This window comes from Priapulus caudatus, unplaced genomic scaffold, assembly GCF_000485595.1.
Source record: "Priapulus caudatus unplaced genomic scaffold, Priapulus_caudatus-5.0.1 Scaffold3605, whole genome shotgun sequence".
NCBI lineage: Eukaryota > Metazoa > Priapulida > Priapulimorpha > Priapulimorphida > Priapulidae > Priapulus > Priapulus caudatus.
Genome location: NW_014580666.1, coordinates 1 through 15,314, shown reverse-complemented (window position 1 = coordinate 15,314; position 15,314 = coordinate 1). Strand labels below are relative to the sequence as shown.

At 43.3% G+C, this 15,314-nt stretch overlaps 2 protein-coding genes across 2 annotated transcripts; one reads left to right on the top strand and one right to left on the bottom strand.

The window, feature by feature from the left end:
- Window positions 1–101: 101 nt before the first annotated feature.
- Window positions 102–5,000, top strand: LOC106819522 (methylglutaconyl-CoA hydratase, mitochondrial-like). Its single transcript, XM_014824142.1, is given in 7 exon segments — window positions 102–279; window positions 637–692; window positions 694–700; window positions 2,887–3,074; window positions 3,577–3,627; window positions 3,831–3,878; window positions 4,341–5,000. Coding segments are annotated over 7 exon segments (585 nt in total). The 5' UTR covers window positions 102–122; the 3' UTR covers window positions 4,419–5,000.
- Window positions 5,001–5,005: 5 nt separating this feature from the next.
- Window positions 5,006–14,693, bottom strand: LOC106819521 (retinal dehydrogenase 1-like). The gene is made up of 14 exons (XM_014824141.1): window positions 14,471–14,693; window positions 13,916–14,020; window positions 12,719–12,859; window positions 11,524–11,653; window positions 10,730–10,791; window positions 10,180–10,308; window positions 8,984–9,097; window positions 8,633–8,735; window positions 7,750–7,934; window positions 7,279–7,443; window positions 6,918–7,075; window positions 6,345–6,419; window positions 6,079–6,118; window positions 5,006–5,591 (listed from the first exon to the last, which is right to left on the bottom strand). The coding sequence occupies exons 1-14, from the start codon at window positions 14,516–14,518 to the stop codon at window positions 5,559–5,561; spliced, it is 1,488 nt and encodes a 495-aa protein (XP_014679627.1). The 5' UTR covers window positions 14,519–14,693; the 3' UTR covers window positions 5,006–5,558.
- Window positions 14,694–15,314: the final 621 nt, after the last annotated feature.

The window sequence follows — 15,314 nt, the reverse complement described above, 5'->3', positions numbered from 1 at the left end:
CCGAAAAATTGGATTGAACGAGAGGCTATTATTTCCAACAGACTTGAAAAAATGCTTCCGTGGGAAAAAAAAGGTAATTTTTTTCCTGCCCTCTAGGTGCCGATTTGAAAGAGAGAGCTACGATGAGTGTGGAGGACGTCGGCCCGTTTGTCAGCAAGCTGCGCGCCATGGTCGCAGAGATACAGAACCTACCGATGCCGACGATTGCAGCACTAGATGGCACTGCGGTCGGCGGTGGCCTTGAGATGGCATTGGACGGGTGCGACATGCGCATTGCTGGTACTGCAGGCATTTTAAAATTTATTAATGTTAATAAAAGTAACGTACACATCGAATTTAATTGACAGAATATTTATGCTTGTGATTATATATATATATTGTATAGTATATATATATATATAATATTATTACTATATATACTATATAACTATATAGTATATTCACTTAAATTTATAAACCTTTGAATAACTTGTTCAGCGCTAATAATATTCTTGAAATCCTATTTGTGGTTTAGTGCTGCATCGTCCAGGCACACGTGAAAAATGCCACGTGTTCACAAGGCATTGCTGCTTGCACTCTGGGCAGTTCGTTATCATGGTCGTTTCGTAATTAGTGTTGTGCTGACCACTGTTGCAGCGGACACGGACCAAGATGGGCCTGTGGTGGAGACGAAAATTTGGCAATTAATTCCTTGGTGGAGGTCATGCTAGACTGCTAGTCTTGATCCGAACACGCGACCTTGACCTTACCGATGTCCAGAGCTGTAGTCAGATAAGTTTAGCAGCGAAATCTGCAAAGAGAAAAAGATATTCGGCGTCTTTTTAGCTCATTACATTAAGTCTAGATGCAGCTATGTAGAATCGCTGCATGATCGTCCGGATACGTCGTCTGTCCGTCTGCCGCTCCGTCGCGTCGCGTGCGTTCAACGATGTTCGGGCACAAATCTTTAACTCCGCCTCGACGTACATGGTCGCCGATATTTCGCCGGACGTGGGGGGGGGTCGGTATCTAAAACGGATGTGGTTGGGATTGTCGAGCTGGGTGGTCAAAGGTCAAGAGGTGTAAATAATATATAAACGTTGTGAATCATTCCTTCCTTAACTTAATGGTATAGGGAGGAAATGCAGAATTGCGGCCACAAATCTAAATGGCTTCGACCTTAGTGCTCGTGAATAGTCGTTCGGTGTTATAGCAATCATGATAGGAAAAGCCTATCACTGCTTGCTTAAAACTGGAGGGTCACAGGTCTCAAAGGTCAATTGTGGCACAGTGCAGATTTTAGACATTTCTGAGGTACATGGTTCTGACGGGTGATTTGAAAACTTTTTTGTATTCTAGCCGGTTGCATGAATTTTAAGTTCTTTAATAATAAGCAGAATAAGCATTTTTTATGGCTTTATTGAACAGGTACCATGAAACTGTACTTTCTGCTTGACATAGGGAAGAGTAAGTCGTTCACACGTGTCGGATAAATCTTTTTGGACCCTCAAGAGGTGGGTTAAACATGGATTTGTTTACTGTTAGTAAAGAATTGACTGTTCATGGGTTTGCTAGTAGAATTATACATGCCTGGATGTTCAGGCTACAATTGTCACAAGTGATGAATTTTCAAATGTTAATTTGGTTGAAGAAGGTTTATGGTCCTTAAATGCTAACGCTATGCCACTGCCAGGATGTGGTGTGTGGGTACTGCTTTGAGTTTGCTGCATTAATTTAGTTACAGGTGGCAGCTCTCTATTTCAGCATGTAGGCCTTGCGTTAGGTAAATGGTATGGGCTCATGTGCTACCTATTCTGTCTTTGAAAATATGTTGTTTGCTTACTACGTTACGATGGATTAAGCCTTCCATCTTTAAATCTTGAATGACACTTAAACGTACGGCGCCATCTCGTGGGCAAACTTTCCATACGATCCCAACGAACATTCCTCTTGAGAAGGTTCCTGATACCATCCCCTGTGCCTTTCACTGTTTCGGCGTTGCTCTTTTCTTCGGTTCATTCTCGGATGAAACATTTTCGGGACTAACAGGGTCTTACTAGATCCACCAAGCTTCCACCACAGAGTCACCGCCTAGTTAGACGTGTTAGATGAGCACTGTCGCTCCGCGGCACTTGTTTAATCTCGTGGTTATGAAATATAAGCATAAAATCCTAAAAAGCCCCTGAAAAACTCCTGGTGAAAATGTTTTGCTTTAGGCATACAAACCCTGGTTATATCGAATGTGCATTTTCTTGTGTAGCAGGCATTGGAAAACAGTAGAATATAATTGATTTTAATCGTTAGCAAGAGGAGATTAGACTGCGGTTTCATAATTTGCATATCTATCAAACATTGTATTTCAATCGATGACATCAATATGACTATATCGGTTCAGCATTCGATAATGGTTAACAATTGCATATCTGAAATCATCCTTGCACACACACGCATACAGGCATGCACCCACGGATGGAGGGATACACTTATGCACACGCGCACGCATGCACACACACGCACGCACGCACGCACGCACGCACGCACACACACGTGTGTGTGTGTGTGTGTGTGCATGCGTGCGCGTGTGCATGAGTGTGCATAGAGTGCGCTATATATATATATATATATATATAGATACACACTATAACTAATTAATATATATATATATAGTATATATATATATATNCATAGAGTGCGCTATATATATATATATATATATATAGATACACACATACAATTAAATATGTATATATATGTATATATATATGTATATATATATATACACACACACAAATATGTATATAATCGGTGCATGATGTGGGAAGGACACGTACAGAACCTGCAGACGTATATAAACATACGCACACGCACATATATAAATATACACACAAATATCAAATGTATTTGTAGGAGGGACGCAGAACCTGCCGCGGCTGATCGGCAAGGCGAAGGCCAAGGAGCTGATCTTCACGGGTCGTGTGCTGGACGGCGTACAGGCACACAGCGTCGGCCTCGTCAACGATGTAGTCGAACAGAATCGCGACGGTGACGCCGCCTACAGGCGCGCCGTGCAGCTTGCCTGCGAGATCCTGCCGCAGGTACGGGATAGAGCGGCGGTGGGAATGTAGTCTACCAGTCCTTCTATTCCCTACTACTCTCTACTCCCCTCCCTCCTCCCACTCTACGACTCGCTCACGTGTTACGGCAGGCTCGGTTATGTAGTCTATCAGTCTCTCTATTGCACACACATGCACCCTCTCTCTCTCACGCACACGCCCATGCGCTCTTTCTTTCTTCCTCTCTCTCTCTCTCTCTCTCTCTCTCTCTCTCTCTCTCTTCTTCCNGTGTGTGTGCGTGCGTGCGTGCGTGCGTGCGTGCGTGCGTGCGTGCGTGCGCGTGTGTGAGTGTGTGCGTGAGTGAGTGCGTGTGTGCGTGCGTGCGCGTGTGTGAGTGTGTGCGTGAGTGTGTGCGTGAGTAAGTGTGTGTGTACGTGTGTGCGTGCGTGCGTGCGTGTGTGTGCGTGTGCATATGTGCGTCTGTGTTTATATATCGCTTAGAATTTTTGCTTTAGCAGTGATATTTTTTCCTTTTTTCATGCAGGGACCAGTCGCAGTGAGGATGGCAAAACTAGCAATTGACAAAGGACTAGAGGTTAGTAATAACAAACGTCTTTGCTCTTATACAGTTAGCCATCGCATAGGCAGCACCATCACGCAGTGAGTAATATAATAAACCAAGGTAAAAACCACGATTCGAGATGACGAAATAATGGAAACACTTGGTGAATCTAACACGTGTGATTTTCTGAGATGGATCTTTGGATCCTCTCTAAATGCTGGTTCTTTCTCTTTCAGGTTGACCTTTCAACCGGACTGGCGATCGAGCAGGCATGTTACGCACAGGTACGAAAAACACTAGTTGCCTCGTAGTTGCTAGCGTCGTGTAGTGCGCGTTTCTCCTCCTTCACACTGTCAAACTCAGTCTTCATTATAGTCGGTTATAGTGCTATAACTCTGAAGAGTTACGATTATGAGATTACAAGATATAGCAGTTTTAAGTTATTGACTATACCACCCTGCGTGGCATATGCAGCCTTTTGTTTTTGAAAAGATGTATATTTCACTGTCACATGCTGCACTGATATTACAGTGTGCTGTTACAGGCTGCTTACATTTGTAAATTATTTCTCCCACTAGATGGCGAGATGAATTCGAATTTGATAAAAGTCCACTAGCTGGTAGAGAAATCTATCTCTGTAAAAGAATATTTGACTACAAATCCATGCATGTTCTAGTAATGATTTATTTCTAGTCATTTTGTGTTTGCTATTGAAATGTGATTTTTTGCTCCACGTTTATTTCAAGGTTATTCCGACCAAGGACCGGGTCGAGGGGTTGAGTGCCTTCAAGGAAAAGCGGCCTCCGGTCTACAAGGGCGAATAGAGGACACTTGATTCGACCTAAATTGTCATTGTAATGAAAAGAATTGAGTAGCTCCAACCGATGTCATTGTAAATATGCGAGATACTGGGGTGATCATCTTACTCCATCGGTCTTCAGATATAATCATATTTTCTACTTGGGTGCATGGTGTAGACGTGAAACCCGAATCGCCCCCCTACCTCCCTCCCGGCTGCTTGTAAGCATGTAGGTTCCAGCTGCGCGAAGTAGCAAGTTGATTTTTGCGAATAAATGCAACACGAATTAACTTGCGTGGCGACTGAATGTATGTAATCGTGAATCCATGTATACACGTACGTTTATAATGTAACCAGAATCAGACCATTTTTCTAAAGAGGCAGGTTTGCATGATTAACTGAACAAGAGTTGGCTTATATTGCAATTGCAGCCATTAGCCAGATATCGAAATTATTTTTTTAGTTGCGACAGAATGCTGACACTGAGAACCCATATAGAGCTCAGTGCAACTGTCAAAATGACGCTATGATATATATTAACTAAGTATGTAATTTTCTCTTGCTACTATATCAATAATAAAACAAGAAAAACATTAGTGCAAGTATATACTATTTGATGTAGTTGTAACTTGTTTAATCTGGCCATGACACTCCCATCACCCATATAATCAGAATGTAAAAGTACCCGAATCAATACATTTTTTAGCCTGTACCAATTCCTAGGTCCGGCTATTAATTAATTATATAATATCAGCAATGTACAAAAAATGTACCAATGCTGCGATGTCGACAAAGTCATGATATTTACTATTCTTCTACTCACTACTTCTGATACTATTCACTCTGGATTATAACACACGTACAGTACATCTAAATATACTATCTCGGTTATCTAAATACCTGTTACCACTTGCACGCAGAACCGCATAACAAACAAAGATTAGGAACCAGATAGAAGCAAAAGTGAGTTGATCCTCTAGAGAGAAGGTATAGCTAGAGAGTTAACCCATCATCTATTCTATTCCACGTCGAACATTCCGCGCGAATAGGAAGCCTTCAGGATTGTTTTGATTTGGAGACTAGCACGTGTGTGTAACTTGTTTTCCGGGGTCGTGACCGTCTGCCGTCTGGTTTGTTCGTGCACCTGATGCACGTCGTCTGCCGTCTACGAGTTCTTCTGTGGAATCTTGATGACAACCTGCAAGCAATCGACAAGAAGGAATGGCATCAAGAGAGGTGTGGTGACTCGTCTTCGGCAAACCATCAGCCGATAGCAAATGTCCCAAAGAAATCAAAATGAAGTTGAACAAAACAATGCAGACGTAAAGTTTACCACGCATTTGTACGAATGCACAAATTGCATAATGTGTGGTTTGATAACATGCAATTAGGCTTCATGGAATCAATAGCAAGATGATGAGGGGTAATAAGCCATGATTACCTTACTCCTCAAAGAACCTTTATTATATTAATTATTATCATCTATTATTATTCTACTTAGTACTTATTATGCATGTTATTTAATCTTGTTTGATGGCCAGTTTATAATTGCAACACGTTATACAACGAGAAATGAGAAAAAAATTATCAAATTTCTTTTTAAAAATCACAGTGGCACATTAATTGTGTGTGAGAGATTTGGAGGTTTGAAGGATGGAAAAGGTCAAGCTCAGCATGTAACTTACGGTCTTGATCTCACAGAACTCGTGAAGTCCGTACTCGCCTCTGTAATGAAAATCAAATGGGATTAAGGGTGTGCGAATCGTCACATGGAATTTGCAAGGATGCTCTAGTGTTGCAGATTTTCCAATTTACGTACTATATGCCCATCAGAGAAAAACCTCCCATCTACATAAATGAATGATTCTGGAAGATTCAATAAAGCCAAAAAATTTATTCCCTAGATTATTATGTTGTTGTTATTCAAAATCGCTGAGTATATGCGTCGTACCCTTCACGACCAATCCCGGACATCTTGAATCCACCGAATGGTGTTGAAGGACCACCAACGTTGTAGCAGTTCACCCTACAAGAACACACGTTAACTAGTAATAAGTATAAGTACTACAATTATGTACGTGTTCCCAGAACCGGTCTGGTGTCAATGAACATAAAGGTTGCAAAATGGCGAATAGAATTATAAGCAAACGTGTGCACACATTGTGAGACTTGCAACAACTGAATGAAATTCGCCTTCAACTATCGACATTTCAAACATGGCCGCTATAAATGTACAAGGACATGCCAAAACCAGTTCAAATGTGCAGCTGTTACCATATCAATTTGGAGTATTTGGTGCAACTCTCGATAGAATTTTAAAAAACTGCTGAATAGCAGCCATTCGGGGTAACATTCCATATCATGGTAAGAACAACCCAAGAAGAATACAAACACCACAACACATGAACAATGCAAGTTCTAGGATCACAGCACCAGTCGGAACATCACGGTTTGAACAACGATGGCAGAATATGAACTAACAGCAGCGTGAGAACAACAGAAACCTAACAATGACGGAACCTACCAGAATGTTCCGCTCTGCACGCTCTGGGCGAGGGTCAATGCCTTGTCGATGTCCTTCGTGAACACCGCTCCGGCGAGCCCGTACGTCGTATTGTTCGCTCGTTTGATCACCTCGTCGATCGACTTGAACTTGATGATCTGCTGCACGGGTCCGAAGATCTGCAAGCACCAATTGGCGCCACGTTAGCAAGCGATGCAACGCCGCGCCATTCGTGTTTTTACGAGACGTAAACAAACAACAAAATTATAGAGCAACAAAATTATGTTGCGTTTTGGAGCGTTCTCATTCAATTAATAGCAGTTTAGCCGTTATACAGTGAAACCTGTATGTAGACCCACACGTCCCGTCACCGCTCACGCACCTCCTCCTTCGAAATCCTCATGTCGTCGGTGACATTGGAGAAGACAGTGTTCTGGATGAAGTAGCCCTTGGTACCGTGGCGACCGCCTCCACACTCCATCTTTGCTCCCTGCTTCTTGCCGCTCTCGATCAGTTCCAGCACCTTATCGAACTGATCTCTGTCGATCTAAACAAAGGAGAGGAACATATACATTCTTACATACAACATCAGTATCATACATGTATACACACTCGATCATAAGCGGCTGGCCCCTGCTTTTATGCCACGTTTCCTCTTCTAAGGACCCAGTACATTTTAGTTTTTTTCTGTTTCCAGTATTCATTAATTCTCTTCTTTCGTCTGCGGTTAATGGTAAAAAATAAATGAAATGGAGTAGAACCATATAAAATTTACATGATTATCACTGTGATCATAGCGCTCCCAGGTGCTCCACCTGTGATTGCAATATCCCGTAATCGCAGTGCCCCCTACCTGTGGACCGTTTTCGACGTTGTCGCACCAGGGGTCGCCTATGGAGCGTTTCTTCGCGAGATCGACGCTGCGCCGTACAAACTCGTCGTATATGCTGTCCTGCACGTATGTGCGTGAGGCAGCCGTGCAGCACTGACCCATGTTGAAGAACAGGTTGTTGTGTGACACCAGCACCGCCTCATCGACTGCAACGATTCACAACGATGATCAGACGATCAGGCACCAATTACACATACACGAGGGAGCGCCGCCGTGCAGCACTGATCCATGTTGAAGAACAAGAGACCAGCAGTGACAACAACCTTACTACTGATTTATGATAAACGGAACCTGATCCGTGTTGAAGAACGAGAGATTCTACAAGCTACATGCGATTCTACAAGCTGCATCTGACTTTGTCATATGAGCTAACAACCTTACTACTGATTTATGATAATGTTAATAATTTTGACATCGTTAACTTAAAACTTGACTGCTATTGCATGACACTTAACTCCAAAAGTTATGACATTGTAAACTTGACTGATATCATACATATTTGTGTTTCTGACAGTGAACATGCAAGTATTAACCATTGCTGCAAAATCCCTGATGCGATAGGAGTGTATGAGTGTTTGTGTGTGTGCATGCATCCGTGCATTGTGTTGTTGCCAGTGTTGGATCGTGAGAGCCATGTGGGAAGACTGGAGAGCATCAGACTACAACAATAAAGATGTTGATAACAATGGTATTACTCCACTAGGCATGGCAGACCACCCTTTGTGATTCGATACTCAAGTCTTAAATTTAACGGTTTTTAGATTTTAGGTTTCGAGATGTGAAAGGTTTAAAATTTCATCTTTAGTGTTTAGGTCTTGGGTTTCGAGGTCTAGCTAACACTCACGGTCGGCGTCAGCAAACACGACGTTTGGACTCTTGCCTCCCAGCTCCAGCGAAACTCTCTTCAGGTTCGTCTTTCCCGAGGCGCACTGGATCAGGTGCCCCACCTGCAAACAGACACACAGGAGGTCACCATTTTTGTCATCGTCTTTCTCATCATCGCTTTTGATTTCTTGCCTTGGACTCACCTTGGTCAACCGCTACCCATCTTATGAACTCACCTGGGTCGACCTTCAAGAATTCACCTCCGTCAAACCCCCCTCTTGTGAACTCACCTCGGTCGACTCCCGGGAACTCACTTTAATCGAGCCTGTGAACTCACCTTGGACGATCCCTACACCTCTAATAAACTCACCTCAGTTGAGCCCGTGAATGAGATCTTGTTGACGTCCATGTGTTCGGTGAGGGCGGCACCAGCGGTCGGTCCGTACCCCGGCACCACATTGACCACGCCCGCAGGGATGCCCACCTGCAATATACACGGTGGTGGTGGTGGTGACAGACAATATAACAATCCAGCACCCGCACACGTGCGAGAGAACCCCGTCCTACCATCGCTACGCCATAAATAAATGCCTGATCGTCGAATCATTGTCGAATAGATGTGTGATTGTTGGATAGATACGTAATTGTTGAATAGATGCGTGATTGTTGAATAGATGTGTGATTGTTGAATAGATTCACGATTGTCGAATAGATGCGTGATTGTTGAATAGATGTGTGATTGTTGAATAGATACATGATTGTTGAACAGATACATGATTGTTGAAAAGATGCACGATTGTCGAATAGATGCGTGATTGATGAATAGATGCATGATTGTTGAATGTTGAATATGATTGAATGTGATGAATGTGAAATTGATGAATGTGAAATGTGTGAATGTGTGAATGTGTGAAATGTGAATGAATGTGCATGTGTGTGTGTGTGAATGTGTGTGTGTGTGTGTGAATGTGAATGTGAATGAATGTGTGAAATGTGATGAATGTGATGAATGTTGAATGTGATTGTTGAATAGATACGTGATTGTTGAATAGATGCACGATTGTCGAATAGATGCGCGATTTTCTAATAGATGCGTGATTGTTGAATAGATGCACGATTGTTGAATAGATACGCGATTGTTGAATAGATGCACGATTGTCGAATAGATGCGTGATAGTCTAATAGATATGTGATTGTTGAATAGATACGTGATTGTTGAAGAGATACGTGATTGTTGAAGAGATACGTGATTGTTCAATAGATACGTGATTGTTGAATAGATGCACGATTGTCGAATAGATGCCTGATAGTCTAATAGATATGTGATTGTTGAATAGATGCACGATTGTTGAATAGATGCACGATTGTTGAATAGATACATGATTGTTGAATAGATGTGTGATTATTGAATAGATGCACGATTGTCGAATAGATGCACGATTGTTGAATAGATGCGTGATTGTTGAATAGATGTGATTGTCGAATAGATAGGTAATAACACATCACGTCCGATCATCAAACTGGCAACATGTGCGCGGAAACAAGCGAGCATGCACGGGTTCATACCTCCTTGCACAGCGCGGCAATGTAAAGCGTGGTGAGAGGCGTCTGCTCGGCTGGCTTCAAAACAAGTGTGCATCCGGCGGCGAGAGCAGGGAGGATCTTCTGGCAAGCGATCATGCCAGGGAAGTTCCACTGCAAGTACAGACAAGTAGACACTATAGCGACATCTGGCATGACTAACACACACTACAACAGTGAAACATTGTACGTAATTCGCCCCTCTTGTAAATTTTCCATAATTATTTTTCAGGGGAGATAAAATAGAACGGCATGCAGATTTTGGAACGAACAGAACACATCTTAGTATTGTAGCAGTACGCTGGCGCCACCTACGACGTGCAATCGTTGACAACTTGACATACTAAGTTTAACAGCGGTTTGCTGACATGGTGAAATAGATTTCTTACAGCAATCGCATCTGCAGCACGTGTAATGTAAATTGTAACATGAACCAATGATCAGTCTATCAACATGACCGGGATAACCATATCCATAAACTTTTACAGGCTTGGGAAGCTTTGACCTTGTGTGCCTATATATACACAGTACTCACAGGTGTGATTGCTCCAACGACCCCTACGGGCTCAACACGAGTGAAGCAGAAGAAATCACCCTCTGTAATACAGATAGATCGAGGTTGTAATGAAATACACACACGCATGGAAGGATGGATGGATGGATGGATGGACGGATGGATGGATGGATGGAGGGATGGATAGATGGGTGAATAAATGGACAAACAGATGGACGAACAGATGGATGGATGGATGATGAATAGATGGATTGATGGATGGATATATAGATGGATGGATGGATTGATGGATGGATGGATTGTTGAATGGATGGATGGATGGATGGATGGGTGGATGGATGGGTGGGTGGATGGATGGATGGATGGATGGATTGATGGATGGATGGATTGATGGATGGATGGATGGATGGATGGATGGATGGATGGATGGATGGATGGATGGATGGATATATAGATGGATGGATGAATAGATGGATGGATGGATATATAGATGTATGGAAGGATGGATGGATGGATGGACGGACGGACGAACAGATGGATAGATGCGTGAATAAAAAACAAACATATGGATGGATATCATGGATGGATGAATAGATGGTTGGATGGATATATAGATGGATGGATGGATTGATGGATGTGTGGATTGATGGATGTATGGATTGATGGATGGATGGATGGATGGGTAAATAAATAGACAAACAGATGGACAGACGGATGGATATATCGATGGATGAATGGATTGATGGATGGATGGATGGATGGCTAGATGAATAGAATAAATCAATTAGTGAAATCATCCCTACACAAGCACTTACCTATGGGAATGGTCTTGCCCACGATCTTATCTGGCCATCCTGCATAGTGTCTGCAGGTTTTGACAGCGATAGGATAATCAACATTGTACGAATATTTGTACGGCTTTCCATTGTCCAGGGTTTCTAGTGACTGTAAACATTCAAGTGCATACCAACATGACAAAATTAGCATAATAAATACATAACATCTCTATTATGTACTCTTGATATATATATATAGGGTTTTACCTAGGCATAAGTCTGTCATGCCTAATCGGCAGGCCTTAAATTATAGCTGTCTGTACATTTGACAATATCCACACAGTCGTGCTGTATTCTCACAGCTTCCTGTATATTGAGGCTCAAAACTGATAGTTTATCTGCATCTTGGGGCCCGCTTACGTCATGCATAATCGACACAACATGGGTAATCGACACGACATGCGTAATCGACACGACATGGGTAATATACACGACATGCGTAATCGACACGACATGCGTAATCGACACGACATGCGTAATCGACACGACATGCGTAATCTACACGACATGCGTAATCGACACGACATGGGTAGTCGACACGACATGGGTAATCGACACGACATGGGTAATCGACACGACATGGGTAATCGACACGACATGCGTAATCGACACGACATGGGTAATCGACACGACATGGGTAATCGACACGACATGGGTAATCGACACAACATGGGTAATCGACACGACATGCGTAATCGACACGACATGGGTAATCGACACGACATGGGTAATCGACACGACATGGGTAATCGACACGACATGGGTAATCGACACGACATGGGTAATCGACACGACATGGGTAATCGACACGACATGCGTAATCGACACGACATGGGTAATCGACACGACATGGGTAATCGAGACGACATGGGTAATCGACACGACATGGGTAATCGACACGACATGGGTAATCGACACGACATGGGTAATCGACTGCAATTAGCAATCAGTGATGGATTGCCCAACATACCTTCATCGCCCTTATGCATGGAAATTAACTAAACATATTTGAACCACGGCTATATACCTCAGTACACATATAATTGACACTCATTCCCAGGCCGTATGTCTCATTTATACACGAGCATGCAGGGAGGCTTAAGTGGGATGGCCACTAGGAGGCCTTGCTATAAATGTGCAAATGGACTGGCAGCATACAGCACAGGAAACTCACAGCCAGATAAACCATGTCCCTCTCTATCAGATCTGCCAACTTGCTGAGCAAGTGACCACGTGCTGAAGCGTCCATGCGTCGCCATGGTGATCCCAGCTCCCCGGCTTTCTTAGCGGCAGCCACTGCCTTGTCAACATCTGCCTGTTAATGCAAACATATAAGTAACATAAATCTATCACATATATAAATAGATACATGGGTCAAACTTCGCCAGCAGAACATACAGTGGTTCCCCTAAAAATTGTACCATGAACCCACATCTGTGCCTTAATTACCTAGTTTGCCCCTGTGCCTTTCTCACATGCAATTCCATGTGGTGTATGTGTCCTTCTTTATCCAACAAAATGTGTTGTTAAAAAATAAGTGGCCTGGATATAACTTCTTTGATGGGAATTTTTTCTTCGCTGCACTAAACTTTGCGATTCACAGAAAAGGCATAAAAGCTGCATGCCCCCATATACACACACGCATGCATGCATGACCTTGACGTTCATGACTTATCCTTGTCCACACGCAGTAATTCCCAGCAGCACCGGCTGTGTAACCACGCAGTGCACTCAGTATACTCGTATAGTGAGTGTGTGCATGCCTGCTCGTGTGCCCAGGCATCTGACCTAGTTATGCCTGGTACAAAATAATCTACTGCTTTATTATGCTGCACGCTCGTATATAGTAGCAGTCATCCTAAACATGCCCAAATGCGCGCGCGCGCACCCACGCATGCATGCACACACGCACTCGCACACACACGCACGCACGCACGCACGCATGCACACACACACGCACACGCACACACACCCCACACAGACCATCTATATAGTAATATTGTTGATAATGCACAGTTTGCAAACGAATTTCTCTCAGCTGCCTATAGCAAGATCATGTAGGTTGTGTCATTAAAATGAATAACAAATTGATGGGCAACCTGAAACGTTACTACCCGGTTTACCATGTAGTCTATCGTGTAAAAACCAGTCCATGACTCGATATACACGCGTGATCAATGTTCCAACCTTCTATATAATATCAAGGGTCAATAATGACAAATTTGTCATTATTAACCCCTGATAATATAAATATACATCGAAATAAGGCTTCATATAAGACTAGATAAACAGACTAAGTCAGGGATGCTATTGCACAATTTGTTAACGGACAGATGTGGACATTACCTTGAAATGTCCCCAGTTCCCTTACCTTGTCACCTTCCTGTATCTGACATATAGGTTCTTCCGTGCAAGGGTTTATTGTCGCAAACGTCTTTCCACTTACGGAGTTTACCCACTCATTGTTAATGAAAATCTGAAATTATTAAAAGCAAACTACTGAAAACTACGCAAATTACAACTGATATTTATGCATTTACAATTTGTCGCCCAGCCGGTGTACAATACAGCAGCAGTGTAGTAGGCAGGCGATATAGGTGTTGCCAGGTATAGCTATAGGCAGGGGTGGACATCTTCTCTAGTCTATCCCCGAGCCGGCAGGGGCCGGTAGCCCAACTTGTCTATAGCACAATACATGTATGAAAATTACACACAAACAATATACTCGAACTTGCTCGAATTTACATCATAATCATATAGGCCCTATAGCAAGCGATACAAGCTGTCACAATCTTCAACTTTCATTCTTTCACTCTCAGTCACACCACATTGACACGCTTGCCTACAGGCTACACCTCTATGGTAGCTCTAGTAGTAGTACAGTTGCCACAGGCCTGCGCTGTGTACATCAGTAATTTCGCCGTACCTGTGTGTACTTGATCTCTGGTTTGAGGATTGGAGGTGGCAGAGACATGGTTTATGAAGGTGGTAGGCACTAAGACAGCGCTGTGCACTATACTGTGTGTCCGAGCGTCGACTGCGGGTCCGCCCTCTTCTGTGGTCGCAAAGGAAAGGAAAGCACCAAGCACCGACCCAATTTCACTATCACATCAGCTGCGTTCATATTTACTCGCGCTCGTCACACGCCCCCTGGCGGTCGCAGCGCTCGCATACGTTAATGATTACCGCTCCTGCTCGTAACGGCCGCTAGGGCCTACTCACCTGGGTGTAGATTCATCAAGCCTGCGTACGCCAAAATATTTTGCGTAAATCTTGTGCTACGCAATCGACGTTGGTTAGTTTGCATTCATCAACACAGTTAGTTTAGGTAAATTTGGCGTACGCATTCGCCGTACGCAAGCGAGGCCGTTTTAGCGTGCCGATTCATCAAGCTAAATTTTAACGTAAACCTTTTGCGCTAAACTTTACACGAGGCTGACGAGGTGCCGTTAAACCACTCGAATATTTCCGCAGGTGTTTCCAGCATACCGCAGCATACATTATATTTATGAGCAAAACATTATAAAATTACTACTTCCAACTAAAAATAAATAAATTAATTACCATACTACACAGACCGCGCGGCACCTTTGACGCTTCTTTTGTCATAGCTTGCGGCATTGTTTCGTTATAGCGATTTCGTGGTTAGCGTGTACCGTGCACACGCACACACGTGCTACCGTGCACACGCACGCACTTGTACGTGCACACCACACGCAGTGTACTGTGCACACGCACGCACGTGTATCGGTGTACACGCCACGAACGCA

Excerpts from the sequence above, each read along its gene's own strand:
- LOC106819521 (XM_014824141.1), bottom strand. The coding sequence starts at position 14,518 with ATGTCTCTGCCACCTCCAATCCTCAAACCAGAGATCAAGTACACACAG. Across the intron at positions 10,792-11,523 it reads GGGCAAGACCATTCCCATAG|AGGGTGATTTCTTCTGCTTC; the intron begins GTAAGTGCTTGT and ends TCTGTATTACAG. Across the intron at positions 6,420-6,917 it reads GTGCAGAGCGGAACATTCTG|GGTGAACTGCTACAACGTTG; the intron begins GTAGGTTCCGTC and ends GTGTTCTTGTAG.